This window comes from Panulirus ornatus, chromosome 10 (assembly GCF_036320965.1).
Source record: "Panulirus ornatus isolate Po-2019 chromosome 10, ASM3632096v1, whole genome shotgun sequence".
Classification (NCBI taxonomy): Eukaryota; Metazoa; Arthropoda; class Malacostraca; order Decapoda; family Palinuridae; genus Panulirus; species Panulirus ornatus.
Genome location: NC_092233.1, coordinates 4700058 through 4719504, shown reverse-complemented (window position 1 = coordinate 4719504; position 19447 = coordinate 4700058). Strand labels below are relative to the sequence as shown.

The following is a 19447-nucleotide window of genomic DNA, read 5'->3' as shown; positions in this document are numbered from 1 at the left end:
CCACAGTCACCTTGTACCAACCAGTGCTCGTACAAGGCAGATACAAGAATGGTCTCATACCTACCATTGTGAATGTCGGAACCAGTCCATGAACAAGTCCACAGCTAAGCAAGCAAATAGCTAAAGTGTTCTCTTATGTGTATGTCAACTACCATAATGCAACCAGGGAGAAGATATTGATCACTTAATGTTCACCACTAAATACATATGTCGACACAGTATTACTGCAATTCATCCATCATATAACTTTACATTGCAATGTTCAGCTAATCACCACTAGGTGTCGTATCTATAAACCATAAGATTTACTCACGAAAACCTCCTGTTCCATGGAGATGCACCTCACTCATGTGCTTATCCAAAGAGTAGAAGTAGCATAGAACTCCCTCCCACGACCAGAACCAGTGGGTAATCACACACACGTTCACAGAAGCTCTCAAACGCACTCAGGTTCAGGGCAGAACGTCAAACACATTTGCATACAAACACTACTAATACGGGTTCACATACAGACACACTACGCCATACGCTCACACTACTGACATCACATACGCACTGCACCATGCTCTCACAGTATTGACAACACATACGCACTGCACCATACGCTAACACTACTGACATCACATACGCACTGCACCATACGCTCACAGTACTGACATCACATACGCACTGCACCATACGCTCACAGTACTGACATCACATACGCACTGCAACATACGCTCACACTACTGACATCACATACGCACCTCACCATACGCTCACACTACTGACATACTTCTCCGTCCCAGATTACTCGCTTACACACACACACACACACGCGCGCGCCCGTACACGCACACACCCTCCCCCCCCTCACGAACTTAACCCCCATTAACCCCACCCAGTACAAGAGGGCGTGTCCATCTTGGGAACCCTCGCTACAACAGTGAAAGTGATGAGGGAAATGGTACTGCTAGGGGATAGGGTGTGTGGTAGGGTGTTTGGTGGGGCATGGGGGTGTGGTAGGGTGTATGGTGGGGCATGGGGGTGTGGTAGGGTGTATGGTGGGGCATGGGGGTGTGGTAGGGTGTGTGGTGGGGCATGGGGGTGTGTGTGTGGTAGGGAGTGTGGTGAAGCATGGGTGTGTGGTAGGGTGTGTAGTGGGACATGGGTGTGTGGTGGGGTATGGGTGTGTGGTGGGGCATGGGTGTGTGTGTGTGGTGGGGTATGGGTGTGTGGTAGGGTGTGTGGTGGGGCATGGGTATGTAATAGAGTGTGTAGTGGGGCATGGGTGTGTGGTAAGGAGTGTAGTGGGGCATGGGTGCGTCGTAGGGAGCGTGGGGGAGCATGGATGTGTGGTAGGATGTGTAGTAGGGCATGGGTGTGTGGTAGGGTATATAGTGGGGCGTGGGTGTGTGGTAGGGAGTGTGGTGGGGCATGGGTGTGTGGTAGGGAGTGTGGTGGGGCATGAGTGTGTGGTAGGATGTGTGGTAGGGCGTGGGTGTGTAGTAGGGAAGGGTGTGTGAAGGCTGTGTGGTGAAGGTGACAGGTGTGTGTGTGTGTGTGTGTGTGTGTGTGTGTTTGAGAGGTTGGGAGAGAGTTGCACACATGTTGCCTCTTCACTTAACCTTGTATATGTCTTTAGTCTTATGCGCGCACACACCGTATATTAATGTAGGTAGGTGTACGACAGTAGAGAGCGTTCAAGACATGTGACCACACAGGTGTCAGATTTCCTCGCCGTACACTAGCATAAGAAGGTGTTTATACACAATTTATCCACCAGCCCATAGACGAAGATGAACACTTGGGCTAGGTGTCGGACGACTGGCGCACGTGTGTGTGTGTGTGTGTGTGTGTGTGTGTGTGTGTGTGTTTGTGTTGATTTAGAACGTGTGGTGTGGGAGCAGGGCCGCTGGGGAGAGTGGGGGGGTCCTGGATGGGAGAGTGGGGGTGGGGGTGTCCTGGAAAGCAGAGTGGGGGTGGCCTAGGAGGGAGAGTGGAGGCACCGAGAGTGAGAGTTGGACCTGGGAGAGGTTCGTCACAGGAAGCCATGTGAATTCGAGCGGGGACTGGCTCAGTCACCTGTGGTCTGTTGTCAAACAATGAAAATTCCAGGAGCAACTAGGATTCCGTTCATCCTGCTCATTGAAATCTCTGGTGGCACCCACCTCGGAGCATCAAGACTTGACGTTGGGGGCGTGCCAACGGAGATATTCGGTCAGATAACGGGCTTCTTGGGGTCAGAAGTACCTACATTTGGAGCCGTTGTAACTCGACCTGACCACCAGTGGAGAGAGAGAGAGAGAGAGAGAGAGAGAGAGAGAGAGAGAGAGAGAGAGAGAGAGAGAGAGAGAGAGAGAGAGGCTGAAGCCAGTGGGAGCTGTAGCTCGGCCCTAACCCTCAGTCTAGGGCCAGTGTCAGAGAAGTTCAAATGGTGTGACTCTCTTAGATCAGTTCTATGACTGATTAGGCCTCGCACCTCTGCTTGCTCTCACGCCTAAGAGAAGGTTTGAGGGGGAAGAAAAAAATCCAAAAATGAAGCTGTGAGAATCATTCTTGGCTGCCCATATACCAAGAAGGATTCTGCTCAGGTGTAACTATTCCCACATTCCTCCCACAACCTCTGCTGAGTTAGGGTTACTGATGACAGTCACCCACACACACACTGATGATTCCCTGTGGCTAACTACTGGTTCTGCTGGCAGTACTCTTGTTGTAACACGTACTCGTGAATCTTTACGATGACCTGAGACTCTCGGGGTCAATAACTATACATCCACACTCCAGACGGAACTATTTGATGTCCTTATGGCCCTTAGATATGGTGAAAACTGTAAGTGTGATAGTCTCATTGTAAGTGATTCTCTTTTGTCGTTAACTGCGTCAAACTTGCTTCATTAGGATTGGAAGTTGCTTTTGTCTGAAGCACGACACAGGTATGGCGGAGGTACTCATGCTGGGCTTAAACTCTACTTCCTCTGCAGTCCATGCCATATTGGGCTCAGAATGCATGATAAAGCTGATGCCCTAACCCCCCAAAAAAATGTCCCAATGTAGTATCATCAAAACCATCATTTAGAAAAATGAAATGAACAAAATTGCTTAGAATTGAGGATTAATGAAATTAACACAAGCAGGTCTATCGACGACCACAATCTCTTGCAAGAGTCATATATATATATATATATATATATATATATATATATATATATATATATATATATATATATATATATATGTATATATATGTGGAGATATTCGTGGGAGTCTGCGCCTCCTGTTGATAATGAACAGACCAGACTTAAACTTTGCCAACAATGTCATTCCCACATCTTGCAATATTACATACTGTTGTGACATTAGAGATGATTCTTCAATCAAAACATTACAAGATATGGACCAACATTTCATCTGTAACAATGATCTTCCTCAGATACTTAAGAAGGGTCATGAATTTATTATAAATAGTTATTTATCTTGATACGTAATCCAATCATTGTTGTTCAAGTGATGTCAGCTTCACTTCCCATGTAAACTCCCAGGTCCTTCATTATGCTGGCCAAACCATGTTAACACTTTCCTCACTATGTAACCTGTAATATATTAGTCATTAAGGCCCCTACACCCTGGACCTGTTGTGTACTCTGTATCCCCTTCTGCGTCACCAGCCGTAGCTACGTTAGGCAGGAGTGCACGGTACAGTAGCCGCTCTCGTGGCAAAAATGATATCCACGTTGCCTTGCTTTACTGTCCCCGCACCGTGTTAATCATTCTCACCTGATTGTCCCCACACGTGCCAGACAATCATCCTCTCCTAATTGTCCCCACACGTCAATCATGCTCACCCGAGTGAACTCGAACCTGCTCTGTCGTTGCTTCGTTTCCTAGCCGTGTGCGGGAGGTCGTGTGTCCTTGTGGTTGTTTGTGGCTTGGTTCTCCTTGACGTTGTGTTTGGGCAGTTTGTTTGTGTCTGACAGTACATGTTGTTGCGGGTTTGTCTTGTGTGTGTGTGTGTGTTGGGAGTTTATGTTGTTTGTGGCGATCACCTGCCAATGTGTGGTAGATGTTACTGCCGCTGACAGTGTATGTTTTAGTGTGCCTTCGTCATCAAAGGGAGCCATTTATTTAATACTATCGATAGATTACATGTATGAATTTTTTTTTAAGGATATTGACACTCCATAAGTCCTCGTTCCTAAAGAGCTTCTGGTTTGATTATCTCTCTGTTCACAGAGGAAAATTATAGTCGTAACAGATATGCCAAGTTGGAGGATAAACAGGAGATTTTAAGTGTTCTCGACAACGGACCGACCTGGGCCATATTCCAGGATTGTTTTCTTTCCAGTACAGGATACACTTCCAGGAAGGACATACCAGGGTGTTGATTGCGTCAGTCTCCCTCCCAGTGCGGGAGACCTGGCGTGTCTGTCATAATCAAGAGGGAAGCTTTTGTGGTGATCATCATCACTATGGTGTGGAGCGGACTCCATATCGCTGAGATGGACCCATTAACATGTTGGCGCGTACTTTCTCCCGCCCGCTAGCTGAAGAGCACAAACAAACCAGTTAACCTTTTGTTAATGGCTGTATTTACGTAGTTTCTACCACCTTACGTCATGGGCAGTTGGGTGTAAGGGCGTTGGGGGGGGGGGGGGGTAAAAAAATGGGCTGTCGAGGGGGGAGGAGAGGGGAGGGGGAAGCAGGTATATATATCGCTGGTTGGTCCCTGAGGGCCACCATGTGAGCGGTGTGTTATTATATTGTTACCCCCCCCCCCCCCCCCCACATCATCTGTGCCTAGGCTGGAGTCCAGTCGCCCACGTTAAGTCATTTGACGTCATCGTGTTGTTTTCTTTTCCGCTCGAGTGGCTCAAGTTAGGTGAAGGACGACAGCAGCTTTATCGTCAGGGTACTTGAGGCCGTCCACATGTGTGTTGTGGTGAGCGAGGCAAGTTGGGGGGGGGGGGGGGTGGAAAGGACACGGCCACCACCAGTCTCTTTCCCTCCAGCCCATACTAGGCAGGGTAGGGGGTCGGCCTGATCTTGTTGCCGGTACCTCTGTCTCCTCGAGTTACTAGGGTCGAAAAGTAGGTTCACTTTTTCTTGCACTCTTATTCTGTGCCTCAGAACAAAAAAGTTAATTGAGAGTGGCTCTGTGAGATGGCTGGTGTGTTGAACGTAGGTGCATTATGCGTCTCATTTTCTCGCCGATAGATGGATAAAAAATTCTTATGAATACGAATGTGGGTAATTGGTAATAGTTCGTTACCGTAAGGTATAATTTATAGCAGAGTACGGTAGGCTGCTGAGGGCAGGTGAAGTGGTCGAAAGTCGCTGGTAAATGAAATACTTTCTTTTCGCTTCATTTTCCGGTCGTCTACACTGCCTTTACGTTACCTTTAATTAGAGGAAAAGCTGATGGTCGTGTATATCATCGACTGTCTGTTGAAAGTGTAGCGATGGGAGTGGTGGAGAGAGAGAGAGAGAGAGAGAGAGAGAGAGAGAGAGAGAGAGAGAGAGAGAGAGACAGGAGGTAAGGCGGGCGTGGGTATAGCAGGGTTGGTCGCCGTGAAAGTTGTGACTAGGAGCCACGTACCGGGTCGGGTCACCCTTTTTTTGTTGTTTGTAACCTGTCCTGCTGGTGTTGAGGGGGACTCGCACATCTGGGTTGAGGGCACGTGCTCCCAGGTATGCTGACAAGTACGAAGGAAAAGTGTGTGTGTGTGTGTGTGTGTGTGTGTGTGGTGTGTGTGTGTGAGAGCAAACATGTACTTAAGGCGTGCACACGCACATTACTCGGTATTGAAGTCCATGTGCATTTCATTATTGTAAGGCTTTATATGTTTAGATAGGTGTACATATTTACCACTTATGCCGGTAAGTGCACGCTTTTTTTTTTCTTTTGCAAGTCCTGTTGTTATCCATGATCACCTTTCGGGGGTTTCTGCAGTCCAAGGCTGCGCTGATTCCTGTAGCAGGGGAATGCAGACTCCTTTGAGGTATAAAGCTCTTTGAAGAATGTGCTCCTAGTGATAAAGATTCGCAAAAAGTGACCACGTGAGGTGTAACCTCGAACAGTAACATGTGTATATATATATATATATATATATATATATATATATATATATATATATATATATATATATATATATATATATCCCTGGGGATACGGGAGAAAGAATACTTCCCACGTATTCCCCGCGTGTCGTAGAAGGCGACTAAAAGGGGAGGGAGCGGGGAGCTGGAAATCCTCCCCTCTCGTTTTTTTTTTTTTTTTTTTTTAATTTTCCAAAAGAAGGAACAGAGAATTGGGCCAGGTGAGGGTATTCCCTCAAAGGCCCAGTCCTCTGTTCTTAACGCTACCTCGCTAATGCGGGAAATAGCGAATAGTTTGAAAGAAAGAAAAAGATATATATATATATATATATATATATATATATATATATATATATATATATATATATATATATATATATATATTCCCTGGGGATAGGGGAGAAAGAATACTTCCCACGTATTCCCTGCGTGTCGTAGAAGGCGACTAAAAGGGGAGGGAGCGGGGGGCTGGAAATCCTCCCCTCTCATTTTTTTTAATTTTCCAAAAGAAGGAACAGAGAATTGGGCCAGGTGAGGGTATTCCCTCAAAGGCCCAGGCCTCTGTTCTTAACGCTACCTCGCTAATGCGGGAAATGGCGAATAGTTTGAAAGAAAGAAAAAGAAAGATATATATATATATATATATATATACATATATATATATATATATATATATATATATATATATATATATATATATATATTCCAGGTCCCCCATCTGAAAGAGTGCTAATGTTACCTTGGAACTCTTTTCCCTTTTTCCAGGGGCTCTTCCAAGGTTGCACTACATTCAGTAGCAGGGACATTATGGAGTCCTTGGAAGCAAGAAATTCTTTGAAGAGACCACACTCTCATTTCATCAAACGACGATTAAACAGCCTCGCCGAAGTCGACTTTTAATGTACACTGTGATTCATACAGTGGAGGCTAGTAACGCACTGTCCGTCTGTCTGTCTGCCTGTGTACATCACTGCTGAATTTAGGACACGAGAAGAGCGAGAAGCGTTACGGGAGCGCAGTGCATTGTCTTTGTAAACACACCGGAAGCACACTTCATAGTATACTACATTCTCGTATTTCCATAAACCTGTTTGTTTACAATTCACTACGTTCTCGCATTTCCATAAACTGTTTTTTTACAATTCACTACGTTCTCGTATTTCCATAAACCTGTGGGTTTACAGTTTACTACGTTCTCGTATTTCCATAAACCTGTGGGTTTACAGTTTACTACGCTCTCGCGTTTCCATAAACCTGTGGGTTTAGTTTACTGTGCTCTCCTATTTCCATAAACCCGTGGGTTTAGTTTACTATGCTCTCCTATTTTCGTAAACCCGTGGGTTTACAGCTTATTATGCTATTGTGTTTATGTAGAATTGTGGGTTTACAGCTTACCACGCTCTCGTATTTACTTGAACGTGGGGGTATAGTTCACTATGCTGTCGTATTTACTTGAACATGTTTACAGTTCAACACGCTATCATTTACATAAACTTGTGAATTTAACTTTACTCCGCGTGGGTTTACGGTTTACTCTTGTGTTTACGTAAAACTTTGAGTTTACAGTTAGGGGTTCTTCCCATGGAGTGTTGAAAACTACAGGAGAGAATTTGGGAATATTTTTTCTCTATGTGGACGACGGTACAGCGAAACATGGCATCATTTACTTACGTATTGCACCTTTTACCAAAGTCAAGCTGACTGAAGTTAGCAGAGCAAGAGTGGGTGACTGTAACCTGTTTGACTACGGTCAATACTGAGGCTGCCATGTGTTTACTGTGAAGACACACCTCTGGGTGACACTGGTGTTTGTGAACATTATTCTGAGTTGCCACCGGATACCCATCAATGCACTTTGTTGTGTCATTATATTTACATTTTCATCACACTTTCATGAAACCTTGAAGTATTTATTGCACATCTTCATTTGTCCAATTATTGTCCCTTCTCTGGTATTATTTTTTTTTTTTTTTTTTTTGTCAATGTCGCATGTGTTTTGCCTTTGAGCACTTCACCCGACCCGCCGTTGTAGAAGATTTAGGGAGTCGACAGCCTTGATGGGCTGCATGTTGCCTCCTCTTGGCTATCAATCAGGTCCACGAACGAACTTGACCCAGCCACTGGATCTGCAACTTTCGTCTTCGCTGGTGACCTGTTAGTGTGGCCCAGAGACCGGGAGGGAGAGCGGGAACCCAGGGGGGCGGGCGGGTCGAATCCAAGAGAGAGAGAGAGGGATGGTTATAAGGGTAAGGGAGAGAGAGAGAGAGAGAGAGAGAGAGAGAGAGAGAGAGAGAGAGAGAGAGACGTGGGGTGAAAGTGGACGGGGCGAAGTGTCGAGTCACCGATGCCCGGCTGCGTCTGGCCATCGTCCAAATAATTATTACCCACTAGGGTTATGGTGGCTCTTTATTTTCACCGTTCTTTGCAGTGGCATTTTTGTTCGCCTTTAAAACACCGTGTGGTATTTCGAGAGTGCTAGTTCACAGACATGGCTAAAGGTCCTTCCATATAAGATGTCGTACGAACATATGAAATTGCTCTTGGCTTGTCAGCAAAGACGGGTCGGTCGGTTTGGCGAAAGTTAAGTCCTTGAAATTGGACCCACCGACAGTTAGGACGCCGTAAACGACTGCATTCCTTTTGTCACTTGTGTTTTTAATTATCAGTCAGCAAAATAGCGTAAATATGACTGAAGATAATTTTGACGGAGAATCAAAATCTTGGCGCCCAGTGTGGCCGCGCGTCGAAGCAAGTAGCACTGTTGATAACAATTACGTTTAGTTTCACGTAAGAAATTACATTTCTTGTACATCAAGGGCGGCTTTTAAGTTAGCGTTGTACGTTATGTATTCTTAATGTCAATTTTTCGTATCTACTTGTATAAATGCCTGAGCTAAAGGTTGTATTCATACATAGTTACTCATAAGGTGTAGTCACGGCTCGGAAAGAAAGGTATTCGTACTCAAAAGTACTTTCACTTTGAGCCTGATTCCATTAAAGGTTAGTAACACGACTGTCTAGCGGAAATATAACTCCAGAACTCGACATCGTATTAAGCTTGATAGATTGCATGAGTGACGAGATGCTAATGACAAAAAAAGTTCCAGTATATTGGTTGAAAAGCAATAATGATAAGAGTCGAGCATTGCTTCGTAAATTTTAAGCATTCATTTTTCACCAATCCTAAAAAAATACCCATTCGATTTATCTATTCATATTCAATTATTTTTATATATATTTGAGGGGGCAGGGGCGTGATTTTTTTCTTTTTTTTTACGGGAACATGAAAGAAGACAGCGATTAAAAGCTTCACAGTCCATTCCATTAACAAATGTTACCCAGAACTGAAAGGGTAACAAATGTTACCCAGAACTGATTTCAAAAATATAGTCCAGGATATTGTATCTTTTTTCGGACGCTTAATTTTTTTTTTTAGAATTGGAATATGATGTGATCAATTATACGTGAGCCCAGTCTATTAAACACAATTTTTCTAGGTATACAGAAGTGCAGATTATCAAGAAATTAACACGTAATTACCTCTTTTGATTGAATCTAGACTTCGTCCCGCTATTTTCAAGTTATAGATGGAAAGAAATTAATTGATACACACCTTATGCGTATTCTTTATCTTTTTATTGTCTACTTTTTTTTTTGAGTTTGTATTATGAATAAAAGTAGTAAGATCCTTAACTATAATTCTCTTAAAGAAAATTATAAACCCCAGAAAGGCTGAATCAATATCATTTTGAAAATTCAGATATTTTTTCGAAGTCTGCTCATAGGTGCTGGTCATAATGGTGAACTAGAATATAATTCCCAGATATATTTTTGCCCACAGGATCGTATCATAAACCACGGTGTAATTGAAATGGGTAAATACGTTTCCTTTCTATCATTAATGTCTACTTATCAGTCCTGGTCACCCAAATCTTTTTCAAGACTTTGTTCAGAGTGAGAGTAATAATATTCACAATCTTAAATGTCAATTTTGAAAAAAAAAAAAGCCCCGAAAACTCTATATTTTAACATTAGAGGTGACCTTACCGCCCTGGGTAAATATTTTTGAGGATTGGATTATGGAGAAAGAAAATTAAACATGTAATCAAGATGTCAGTTTTTATGCTGAAATTATTTGGACGGATTTTCTTTTTTTGAAAAATTTTAGAAAAAAAATTTTATCATAGCAGTTGTTAGCGTAACAAGGCTCTGGGTTCGGGTCATAATGGGTGTTCGAGCATTTTCTTGTGAGCAGATTAACGAACGGTCATGATTTTTGATGCAGTGAGTACACTAACTTTTATGACAGTATGTGGACTTGCGCCTGTTTATAATTCTAAGATTTCTCGTCTTGATTTTGAAAATAAGCGTTCCTGGATGGTACTTCGAAAATCGTAATATATTTGATAAAAAGCAGACCTTAAAACAGGTTTTCTAAAATTATAACTTTTACATTTTACATCAAGAAAGAAAGATAGAAAAAAGAATCCATAGCGTTTTACATGTTTTCTTTCATATGGCTCCCGCTCCGTTTGTGATGAAGGAAAGCATTAAGAACTTTGGTATACATATTTATGAAAAGAGACCCGTTCGCTGTGACAGTACTTACATTTATCGTTCGGTTTTCAAAATGCTTGAGACCGCTTAGAGTGGGATGTTATTATTTTGCACATCCAATTATAACTGTAGAACACATTAACACATCTGAATCCATTTCGTTTTATGCAAAACCCGGCAAGTGCAAAGCGTAACCCAGTCGAGGTGATGAGAAAGATAGTGAGAGATAAAGAATGTAGATATTATTGAAGGCTGTGCGTGTGTTCGCTACACATGCTTCTTATTTGATAGTAGGAACGTATACACGTAATATATGATCATCGACACACGCTGTATTTATTTACTAGAATCTTTATTCGTCACCATCAGTACAGTATACAGTGTAGAAGACCCCCCACCCACCCATTAATGAAAAATCCTATCTCTCTTCAAAGTCTAATGAATGGATTTTTATCCTAGGTTTGTGTAGCTCAGGGGGTTCCACGAAAACTTGATGGGGGATCTGGGGTTGGGGTGGGGGTTAGTTCGCGAGAGACCGGATGGGTTCCATGCCTTCAAAAAGTTGGAAAAGTCCATCATGACGTGCAAAATGAATAGCTCAGCCTTTACTTAGAAACTGTACGTCTCTCCTTAATTTTATCCCTTTCTAATTTCACAGGTTAAAAATAATTTCCTCCATGTTGGTGGCCCACGAAACTTTATTTTTGGTTCAATTTTTTTTTTTTTCTCGTCGTCTCCAGATTTGACCCGGATCTTGAGGACGAGTCGAGACTACGAGGAGCTGAAACATGTGTGGAAGATGTGGCGCTACGCCTCCGGCCGCCGCATCAGAGATCACTACCAGCTCTTCGTCCAGTTGGCCAACAAGGCAGCAAAACTTAATGGTAACTCCGGTATTTTTTGTGTCAGTGACATGACGGGGAAATGTTCTTGTCGTAACCATCTAGCTCCAGTTTATAATTAACGCCTGTGACTCTTGATTTCTTATGCATTCATCCCATAGTGAACATTCCTGTCCATATCTTGACGTAGGGACCTCAAAGGCGTAGGGCAGCATCTTGAATGAGTACTGTAACACTGTGCTTGATGCAAAGACCTCCAGTCTTGCTTTATATGCGAACAAGTCATCATATGTCCGAAAGAAGACGAGTTATGACAAGATATTTTTTTTTTTTGGTGATACACAAAGGATGACCGTAAATTTGATTTACTGTTATATTCTTTTTTTTTTTTTGTTGTTGACCAGGTTTCGACAACATGGGAGACATGTGGATATACCCTTATGAATCGGAGACATTCCGTGACGATATGGCCGAGCTGTGGGAGCAGCTGAAGCCCCTATACCAGCAGCTGCACGCCTACGTCAGGAGGAAGCTGAGGAAGGTACGTGTTGGGCGTCCTTAACTGATGTGGCAAACCTGATCCCAACCCGCATAAATGATGGTACAGTACAGAGAACGTGCCTGAGTTCTGACCTGTGCTTAATGGTTTTTAGGTACTGTTTCAAGTTATTATTGCCAGTAATACAAACAATTTCTCCCCCTCTCACCCAACAGCAATATGGAGAGAAATACGTGAGTCTTCGAGGGCCTATCCCAGCTCACCTGCTGGGCAACATGTGGTCCCAGTCTTGGGGCGAGATCTTCGACCTGACCATCCCCTTCCCTGAGAAGACCTCGGTCGATGTTACTCCCCAGATGTTGACGCTGGTAAGCCCGGCCATTTTGGGTCGGTCGTATATTTGATTCGGCGTTGACGTGGTAACAAACCTGCGTTTGATGACACGAAAACACGAGTCTCGTAACCAGTTACTCGTAGAGAAACTAGGAATTACATTATATAATGCATCAGGATTCGTCTTGTTTCTTAGCATGATTATATTTTCTGTATATTTGAAATACTGACATATATCAGGATTTGCATAGGGTTATATGAAATACTGATATACATATATCAGGATTTCCCTTGGGTTATATTGTATGAAACTCTGATATAGAATGGGATTTTCCCTAAGATTACATTATATGAAACACTGATATAGACTGGGATTATTTTTTTCCCCCCTAGGGTTACACGCCTCGCAAGATGTTTGAGCTGTCTGAGGAGTTCTTCGCCTCCCTGAACCTGACCCGGATGCCTCCCGAGTTCTGGGAACATTCCATTATAGAGAAGCCTCGAGGTCGCGAACTGATCTGCCACGCCTCCGCCTGGGACTTCTGTAACGGCAGAGACTTCAGGTATGATCTCCTCTGGACGTGCGCCTGTGTCCCGCTGGACGCTGGACGTGCGCCTGTGTCCCGCTGGACGCTGGACGTGCGCCTGTGTCCCGCTGGACGCTGGACGTGCGCCTGTGTCCCGCTGGACGCTGGACGTGCGCCTGTGTCCCGCTGGACGCTGGACGTGCGCCTGTGTCCCACTGGACGCTAGACATGCGCCTGTGTCCCACTGCACGCTGGACATGCGCCTGTGTCCCGCTGGATGCTGGACATGTGCCTGTGTCCCGCTGGCTGCTGGACATGTGCCTGTGTCCTACTGGACGCTGGACATGCGCCTGTGTCCCGCTGGACGCTGGACATGCGTCTGTCTCATACTGGACACAGTGTGTGCCTACCTGATCTGTCATTAGACGCAGTGTCTTCTTGAGTTTTAAGTCGAAGTTTGTACTTGTAGACTGAACGTAATCGGCGTAAAGACAGAAGTGGGTTACCGTACCTTTCCGTAACATGCATGGCGTTGTGAAGCACCCCCATCTGTTCCCAGATGGGTTCCAAACCAGATATGGTTCGTGAGGCTTTAACAACACGAACACACACCCACACACACACACCAACATTCATACATGTCACTTCGAAGACTTAGTCACTATGGTATCTTTCTTCCACTAGGATCAAGCAGTGTACGGATGTGACCATGACCGACCTCATCACGGTCCACCATGAGATGGGCCACATAGAGTACTACCTCCAGTACAAACACCTCCCCGCAATTTTCCGAAGTGGAGCCAACCCAGGTAGGAAGAGCCGCGCTGCCTTTCGAGGTTGAGATGTAGGGCAGTGAAGTCGAGGCATCATTAGTATCATTTATTGTTAGGATTAATGTTATTAATGTTATTGTTAATCTTAGTCATCATAGAGGTCATTACTAATACACCATAATCACTACTAATAATCAAAATAGTCATAATGGTTGGTAATATTACTACCAATAAGTTAGGATCATTAGAGTGTTACTGTTATTACAGGTTAGTAAATAGGGTATCACTGAATCTTCAAAGTAACGTACTCTCAAAAAAATTTAGAACATCAGTTTCCAACGTGGACTTTTCGTGAGGTAGCGGTTAGCGTTCCTGACCGAGACGCATTTACGGGCCGCCCAGGGTCGAGGGCACAGGTTCGAATCCTGGTTGCGGCAGTCGGTCCGCTGTCAACCCCAGCTGTTCATCCACCCCTAAGGGTTGGTCGATAAAATGGGTACCTGGCTCAGGCTGATATATATATATATATATATATATTATTTATATATATATATATATATCTTTATATATATATATATATATATATATATATATATATATATATATATATATATATATATATATATAACGTTAATGGGATGGCCTTGATTTAGTCGTCAGTTGCCCGTGTCGTCTAAACAGAAATAGTGTAAGCAGTCAGGATTGCATCGAGATGATGAAGTACACATCCGGGGCTCATTATGTGCTAACCTTTCCCCAGGGTTCCATGAGGCAGTTGGTGACGTGTTGGCCCTCAGCGTGGCCACACCCAAGCATCTGGAACAGATTGGTCTGCTGGACCATGTAGAAGATGACCCGGAGGCTGACATCAACTTCCTCATGAATATGGCGCTCGATAAGATCGCCTTTCTGCCATTCGGTTTCCTGATGGACTGGTGGAGGTGGGACGTGTTCAGCGGCAAGACCCCCGAGGAAAACTGGAACTGTGCCTGGTGGGACCTGAGGTATTGAGGGAGTCTTTTGTCATCCTGCTTGCACGTCTGCTGGAACCGATACATCTTCACATACTCATGATGTGGTGATATATAGACCTTGAACATCAGGACGTAACTATCCTTTGAAATCATTATTTCCCATCAAATTATTATATAACTTTGCACCATTTTTGTATTATTTTTCTGCATATAGGTCCCCCAAATATATATTTCATAATGACCAAACTATAGGAATTTCCAGTTGTAATTTTAAGCAATTGTCGTGGACTTTTGATTTTGAATTTCAGGTACAAGTTGCAGGGAATCAAGCCCCCAGTGCCCCGGTCTGAATATGACTTTGACCCTGGTGCAAAGTACCACATCCCAGCTAATGTTCCATACATCAGGTGAGCTGGTGGGAAGGTTAGCGAAAACTCGTCAGAATGATACATGGACGGAACACTGAGGATTTTTTTTTTCTTTTTTAGTAAAGTTCAAGAAGTTGAAATATATGATAGAGATTTCATACATACACTGGTGTGTAATTGATACAGACTGATACATACACTGGTATGTAATTGATACAGATTGATACATACACTGGTGTGAAATTGATACAGACTGATACATACACTGGTGTGAAATTGATACAGACATACATACACTGGTGTGAAATTACGACAAGAGAGGTCCTGGAACGTGGCACATTATATGGTAAAGTTTCATCTCTTGGGTCTAATGTGCGAGGTACGAAAGCTGTGTATTAATTTGGAGGTGATGTAGGATGTATGAAGGTGTGAAAAATGCCATGAGGGTATACCGCAACTGATATGATTACTGGAGGAATATTTTGATAGCATAAATGTAAGTTTCGTAATACTTTTAGAAAAATTTTTTTGGGGGGTAGCCTATATCTAAGCCTATATATACCAAGTCGACCCATACGCATGTGGGTGGAGCCTGTAAGTTACATTATTGGCTTTAAACAAAGAAAACGTGCCGGTACAGGGCTAACGAAAACGTAGATTCATCTACACTTTGCTTACACTTTCCATACCTTTCCCTCACAGTAATCATACCTTCCCTTACAGTATCCATACTTTTCTTCACAGTATCCATATCTTCCCTCACAGTTTCCTTGCAACTGAGGATTCAGGGCCGCGTGACGTCACAAGGCGGCCATCGCGGCCGGGTCCGTGTCCGTTTTTTTTTTTTTATTCAGAGTGGGTTGACTTGGTACATATAAGCTGACGCCTTTATGCCTATATGACGAAGTTCAGGAGCAAACTTTGGTTTTCAGGTATTTTGTGAGCTTCGTGATCCAGTTCCAGTTCCACAAGGCCCTTTGCATGAAGGCTGGAGAGTATGATCCACAAGACCCCGCCAAGCCGCTACACAAGTGTGACATCTACCACTCCGTGGTGGCTGGAAATGCACTAGGGTCAGTTGACACTATGTAAATTCATAGTCTGATTCTGAGAGATAATGTTTTCTTGAGACTATTCAATGAATTCTTGTTCTGTCGTGTACTAAGATGTTATTACTTGGTGATAGTGCTAATTAAAAAGGTGGTGTGTGTTCAGGAGTGAGTGGGTTGTGGCAAACATAGAAGTTAATGAGGACGAGACTTTGTTCCCTTAATGACTTGCCTCACTTACAGGGACATGCTGCAGCTGGGGTCATCCAAAGAATGGCCTGAAGCCATGGCTGCTTTAACAGGGACTCGCAAGATGGATGCTTCTGTTATCAGGGAATACTTCAAACCCTTAGAGATGTGGCTCATTGAAGATAACAGGCGCCATGAGGAGTTCATTGGCTGGGAAACTGGTGAGTGGATGTTAGTTGGTGATGTACATCTTTCCATCCAGAGCCAGTGTAAGTTGACACATGCAGAATGTCCTCAGGGAATATTCTCTAATTATTATTTGTTAATTTCAAGCATTTTTGGAGTGATGTATTTGCATGCGATTCGAAATTGTCCAAGGATTTTTTTTAGTGTTTTTTACGGGAAAAATATGCATATGATGATTTTAATCATTTAGTTAATGGAGCAGAAACTGAAACTTTTCCAGTTCATAAAATAAACTTCAAAGTGGCTTAAGATGGTAAATAATCTGAGTTGCCTCTCAGAGAACAATGAAATGTAGTTGAAATTTTCTGTTCAATGAAGATGGTCAAGAACATTATCGTGGCTAAAAAAACTAAACAACACATTCCAAATTTCCCCACATTATAAGAGGTGGCGACTTTCCAGACAAGAAGAGTAGACTTTGGCAGGTCTTTAACTTGATTCTGATGGGCCCTGTGCCCAGCCAGGTGACAAGACGGAACGGATTTCCTAATGAGGTGGTAGTGCAGTCACAGTGGTTGTAGGAAGGGCGAGTGGACTGTCTGGAAAGGGTCACGCCCATGGCGGAATTTTCTTAAGTGGACATAATGATCTCGTATACCCAGCATGAGGGGGTGATACGATAGAACAGTAAACAAAACTAAATTCAGTAGGAAGCTAATCATGTCTTAAAAAGAAGGCAGTAAGCTACTTTAGAAACAAGCTTGACCTTCATCCAATATCAAAAGTAAACCACACAGTTCACGGGTTAACAACAACCTGGGCATATCAATCGCTCCGACAGACTCGACGCTTCAGATCTGCCTCACGTAACCTTTATACTCTGGGCTGTCCCTAAGGGATTATATGACTCGAGTTCCGGTGCAATATAGAGGTCGTCCCTCCTGGGTTCCGTGAGAAACTTCTGTGCGTCCGCTGGGGACTTGACGCAGTCATGACACGAACTCTTGTCTGTCCACGGAGAACACTCCGGTCTTTTTACATTTGAATGCATTTCATGGCAAAAACAGCTGGTCTACGGAGCCTCCAAGCTATCCTAGGGAGAGCACCAGGTCTCCACACACACACACACACACACTTGTAGCTTATTCAAAGATCACCCTATTGGTATTTTCAGGCATACAACATGTTAACTCTACTTTGTGGCTTTCCATTTTGGGGATTTCCCGGTGATCATAGACAGCCTACCCTGCGCACTTTATCCTTACAACCTCACACAAAGGGTAATTACAACTATTGCTAACGCTTATAATCGATCCAATGTACCTAATAATGACCAGTCACTAGCAGGTATATGCAGAGTATTGCATCTCCAGCTACTACTGAAACCTTCAAGGTGGTCCTAGGTCAACGTGTAGCCTGCGTTGCCATACGCATCAAAGCTACAGGGAGAATGCAGAGGGAACATTCTGGTGGTGGAGGCCTGGGTCGACCTGCTGCTCTGAGCTCCTTATGTTCTCTGCCGTTCAGTCTGACCCCCTTGTTTTCGGTCAACCATCAGTCCCGTGGCATGTTGCACCACAGCCTAGTCTCCCTCGACCCACTAGACTGTTGTATTCGGAGACCAGTCCGACCGAACTCATTTCACATGACAAAGTGTAATAAAGACTATCATCCTCTGCCGTCTCCTAAGGAGGCTCTGAGATGTAGGTATCTAGAACAAAAGTACAAAACTCTCGACTCGCTGCTACCCGGCTTCTCCATCCTCGTTTCCCAGGACTGTGCCGACTGCCATACAGATTCTACCGTCGCGTTCTCCTCTTGGCTCTTTAGCTGTTGTAACTGTATGCATTAATGGCTTTTGAAACGATCATATGGGATCGCGTGATGCTTGCTTCCCTTCATTGGCTTATAGTTTCCACATTACACATAGACCTCTCGGCCCGATATACAGTGTAGCATCATTTACATGGTGCATCAGTATATCAGCTCATGCTCGAAGGGCGCATGTGCGTAGTCAAAAGACTACCACACAATGGGGCAGGTAGGCGGGGTAAGGCGGATGTCATTATGACGTAGTAACTGTAGTGAAACTTACCATGGTAATGAGAGGAAGTGGTTTACTTGTCTGTAGAAGGCATTGTTGTGTAGAATGTTAAAATCAGACCAGATTCGGCAATACCTTGCTGTAAGACATAAGATAGTACTGCATCGGAAGATACTTTATATATATATATATATATATATATATATATATATATATATATATATATATATATATATATATATATATATATATTTCTATTGAAAGTACACATATTTGATGTACGTAGATGACTGCTTGCTAAGAATGTACATTTATCTTCGACAGATGAGGCGATCTGCTCAAAGGACTCTCCCAGGGAAGAAGCGACGAGTGAGCCATCTGCTGCCACCTGTACCGGGTCCTGGGTACCGTTGCTCCTTCTGGCTACGATGTTTCACTGTACTCGACTCTCGGTCACCAACACAGTTTAATGTTTTGGAATTTCTGCGGATATGCGAGACAGGAGTGAGGGGGTAGACAACATGTGTAGACTCTCGATGGTTCATTACGAGGTAGTTTTAATGGAAAAGTTGAGCCCTTCATGATAGTATTCATGGTTGTATGAGCGAGTGTGGTTTTAATCGAGTGTGGGTGTATGACAAAGCTATGTGCTAACACAGTGATAGCTGATAAAGTTTTAAGGATGGGGCATTTCCCAAGGCGAGGGTGAGATAGGGGTGTCCGTATCGGTGAATGATGGTCATAGCACGTATATGTTGCTGGATCAGGGAATTTAGAGTGGGTGAATGCAGTGATGTGCAGAAAAAGAAGGGGAATGAGGATGTTGAATGTAAATGGCGAGTAAGAGGAATATTCTTTGTTTTTACGTAAAGAGAAGGTCATCCACAGCGAAGTGAATGGTTGATTGGGAAGAATCAGAAGTTGTTAATGAGTCTAGGCGTATGAGAGGGATGGTTTCAAGTAAGAGAGTGCGAGTACTGAGGGCGAGTCTGGTTATGAATGGCAGTTTAACTACAAGTGCTGTGAAC

General features: G+C 43.7%; 1 protein-coding gene across 1 annotated transcript in view; it reads left to right on the top strand.

Moving 5' to 3' along the window:
• The window catches only part of LOC139750709 (angiotensin-converting enzyme-like), a 101002-nt gene that overhangs the window by 23008 nt on the left and 58547 nt on the right, over window positions 1-19447 (top strand). Inside the window, exons 5-14 of the mRNA XM_071665383.1 lie at window positions 11376-11519; window positions 11882-12018; window positions 12192-12344; window positions 12703-12872; window positions 13521-13645; window positions 14370-14613; window positions 14892-14990; window positions 15884-16024; window positions 16244-16410; window positions 18744-18887. Coding sequence (XP_071521484.1) covers window positions 11376-11519; window positions 11882-12018; window positions 12192-12344; window positions 12703-12872; window positions 13521-13645; window positions 14370-14613; window positions 14892-14990; window positions 15884-16024; window positions 16244-16410; window positions 18744-18887 — 1524 coding nt within the window. The remainder of the gene's footprint in view (window positions 1-11375; window positions 11520-11881; window positions 12019-12191; window positions 12345-12702; window positions 12873-13520; window positions 13646-14369; window positions 14614-14891; window positions 14991-15883; window positions 16025-16243; window positions 16411-18743; window positions 18888-19447) is intronic.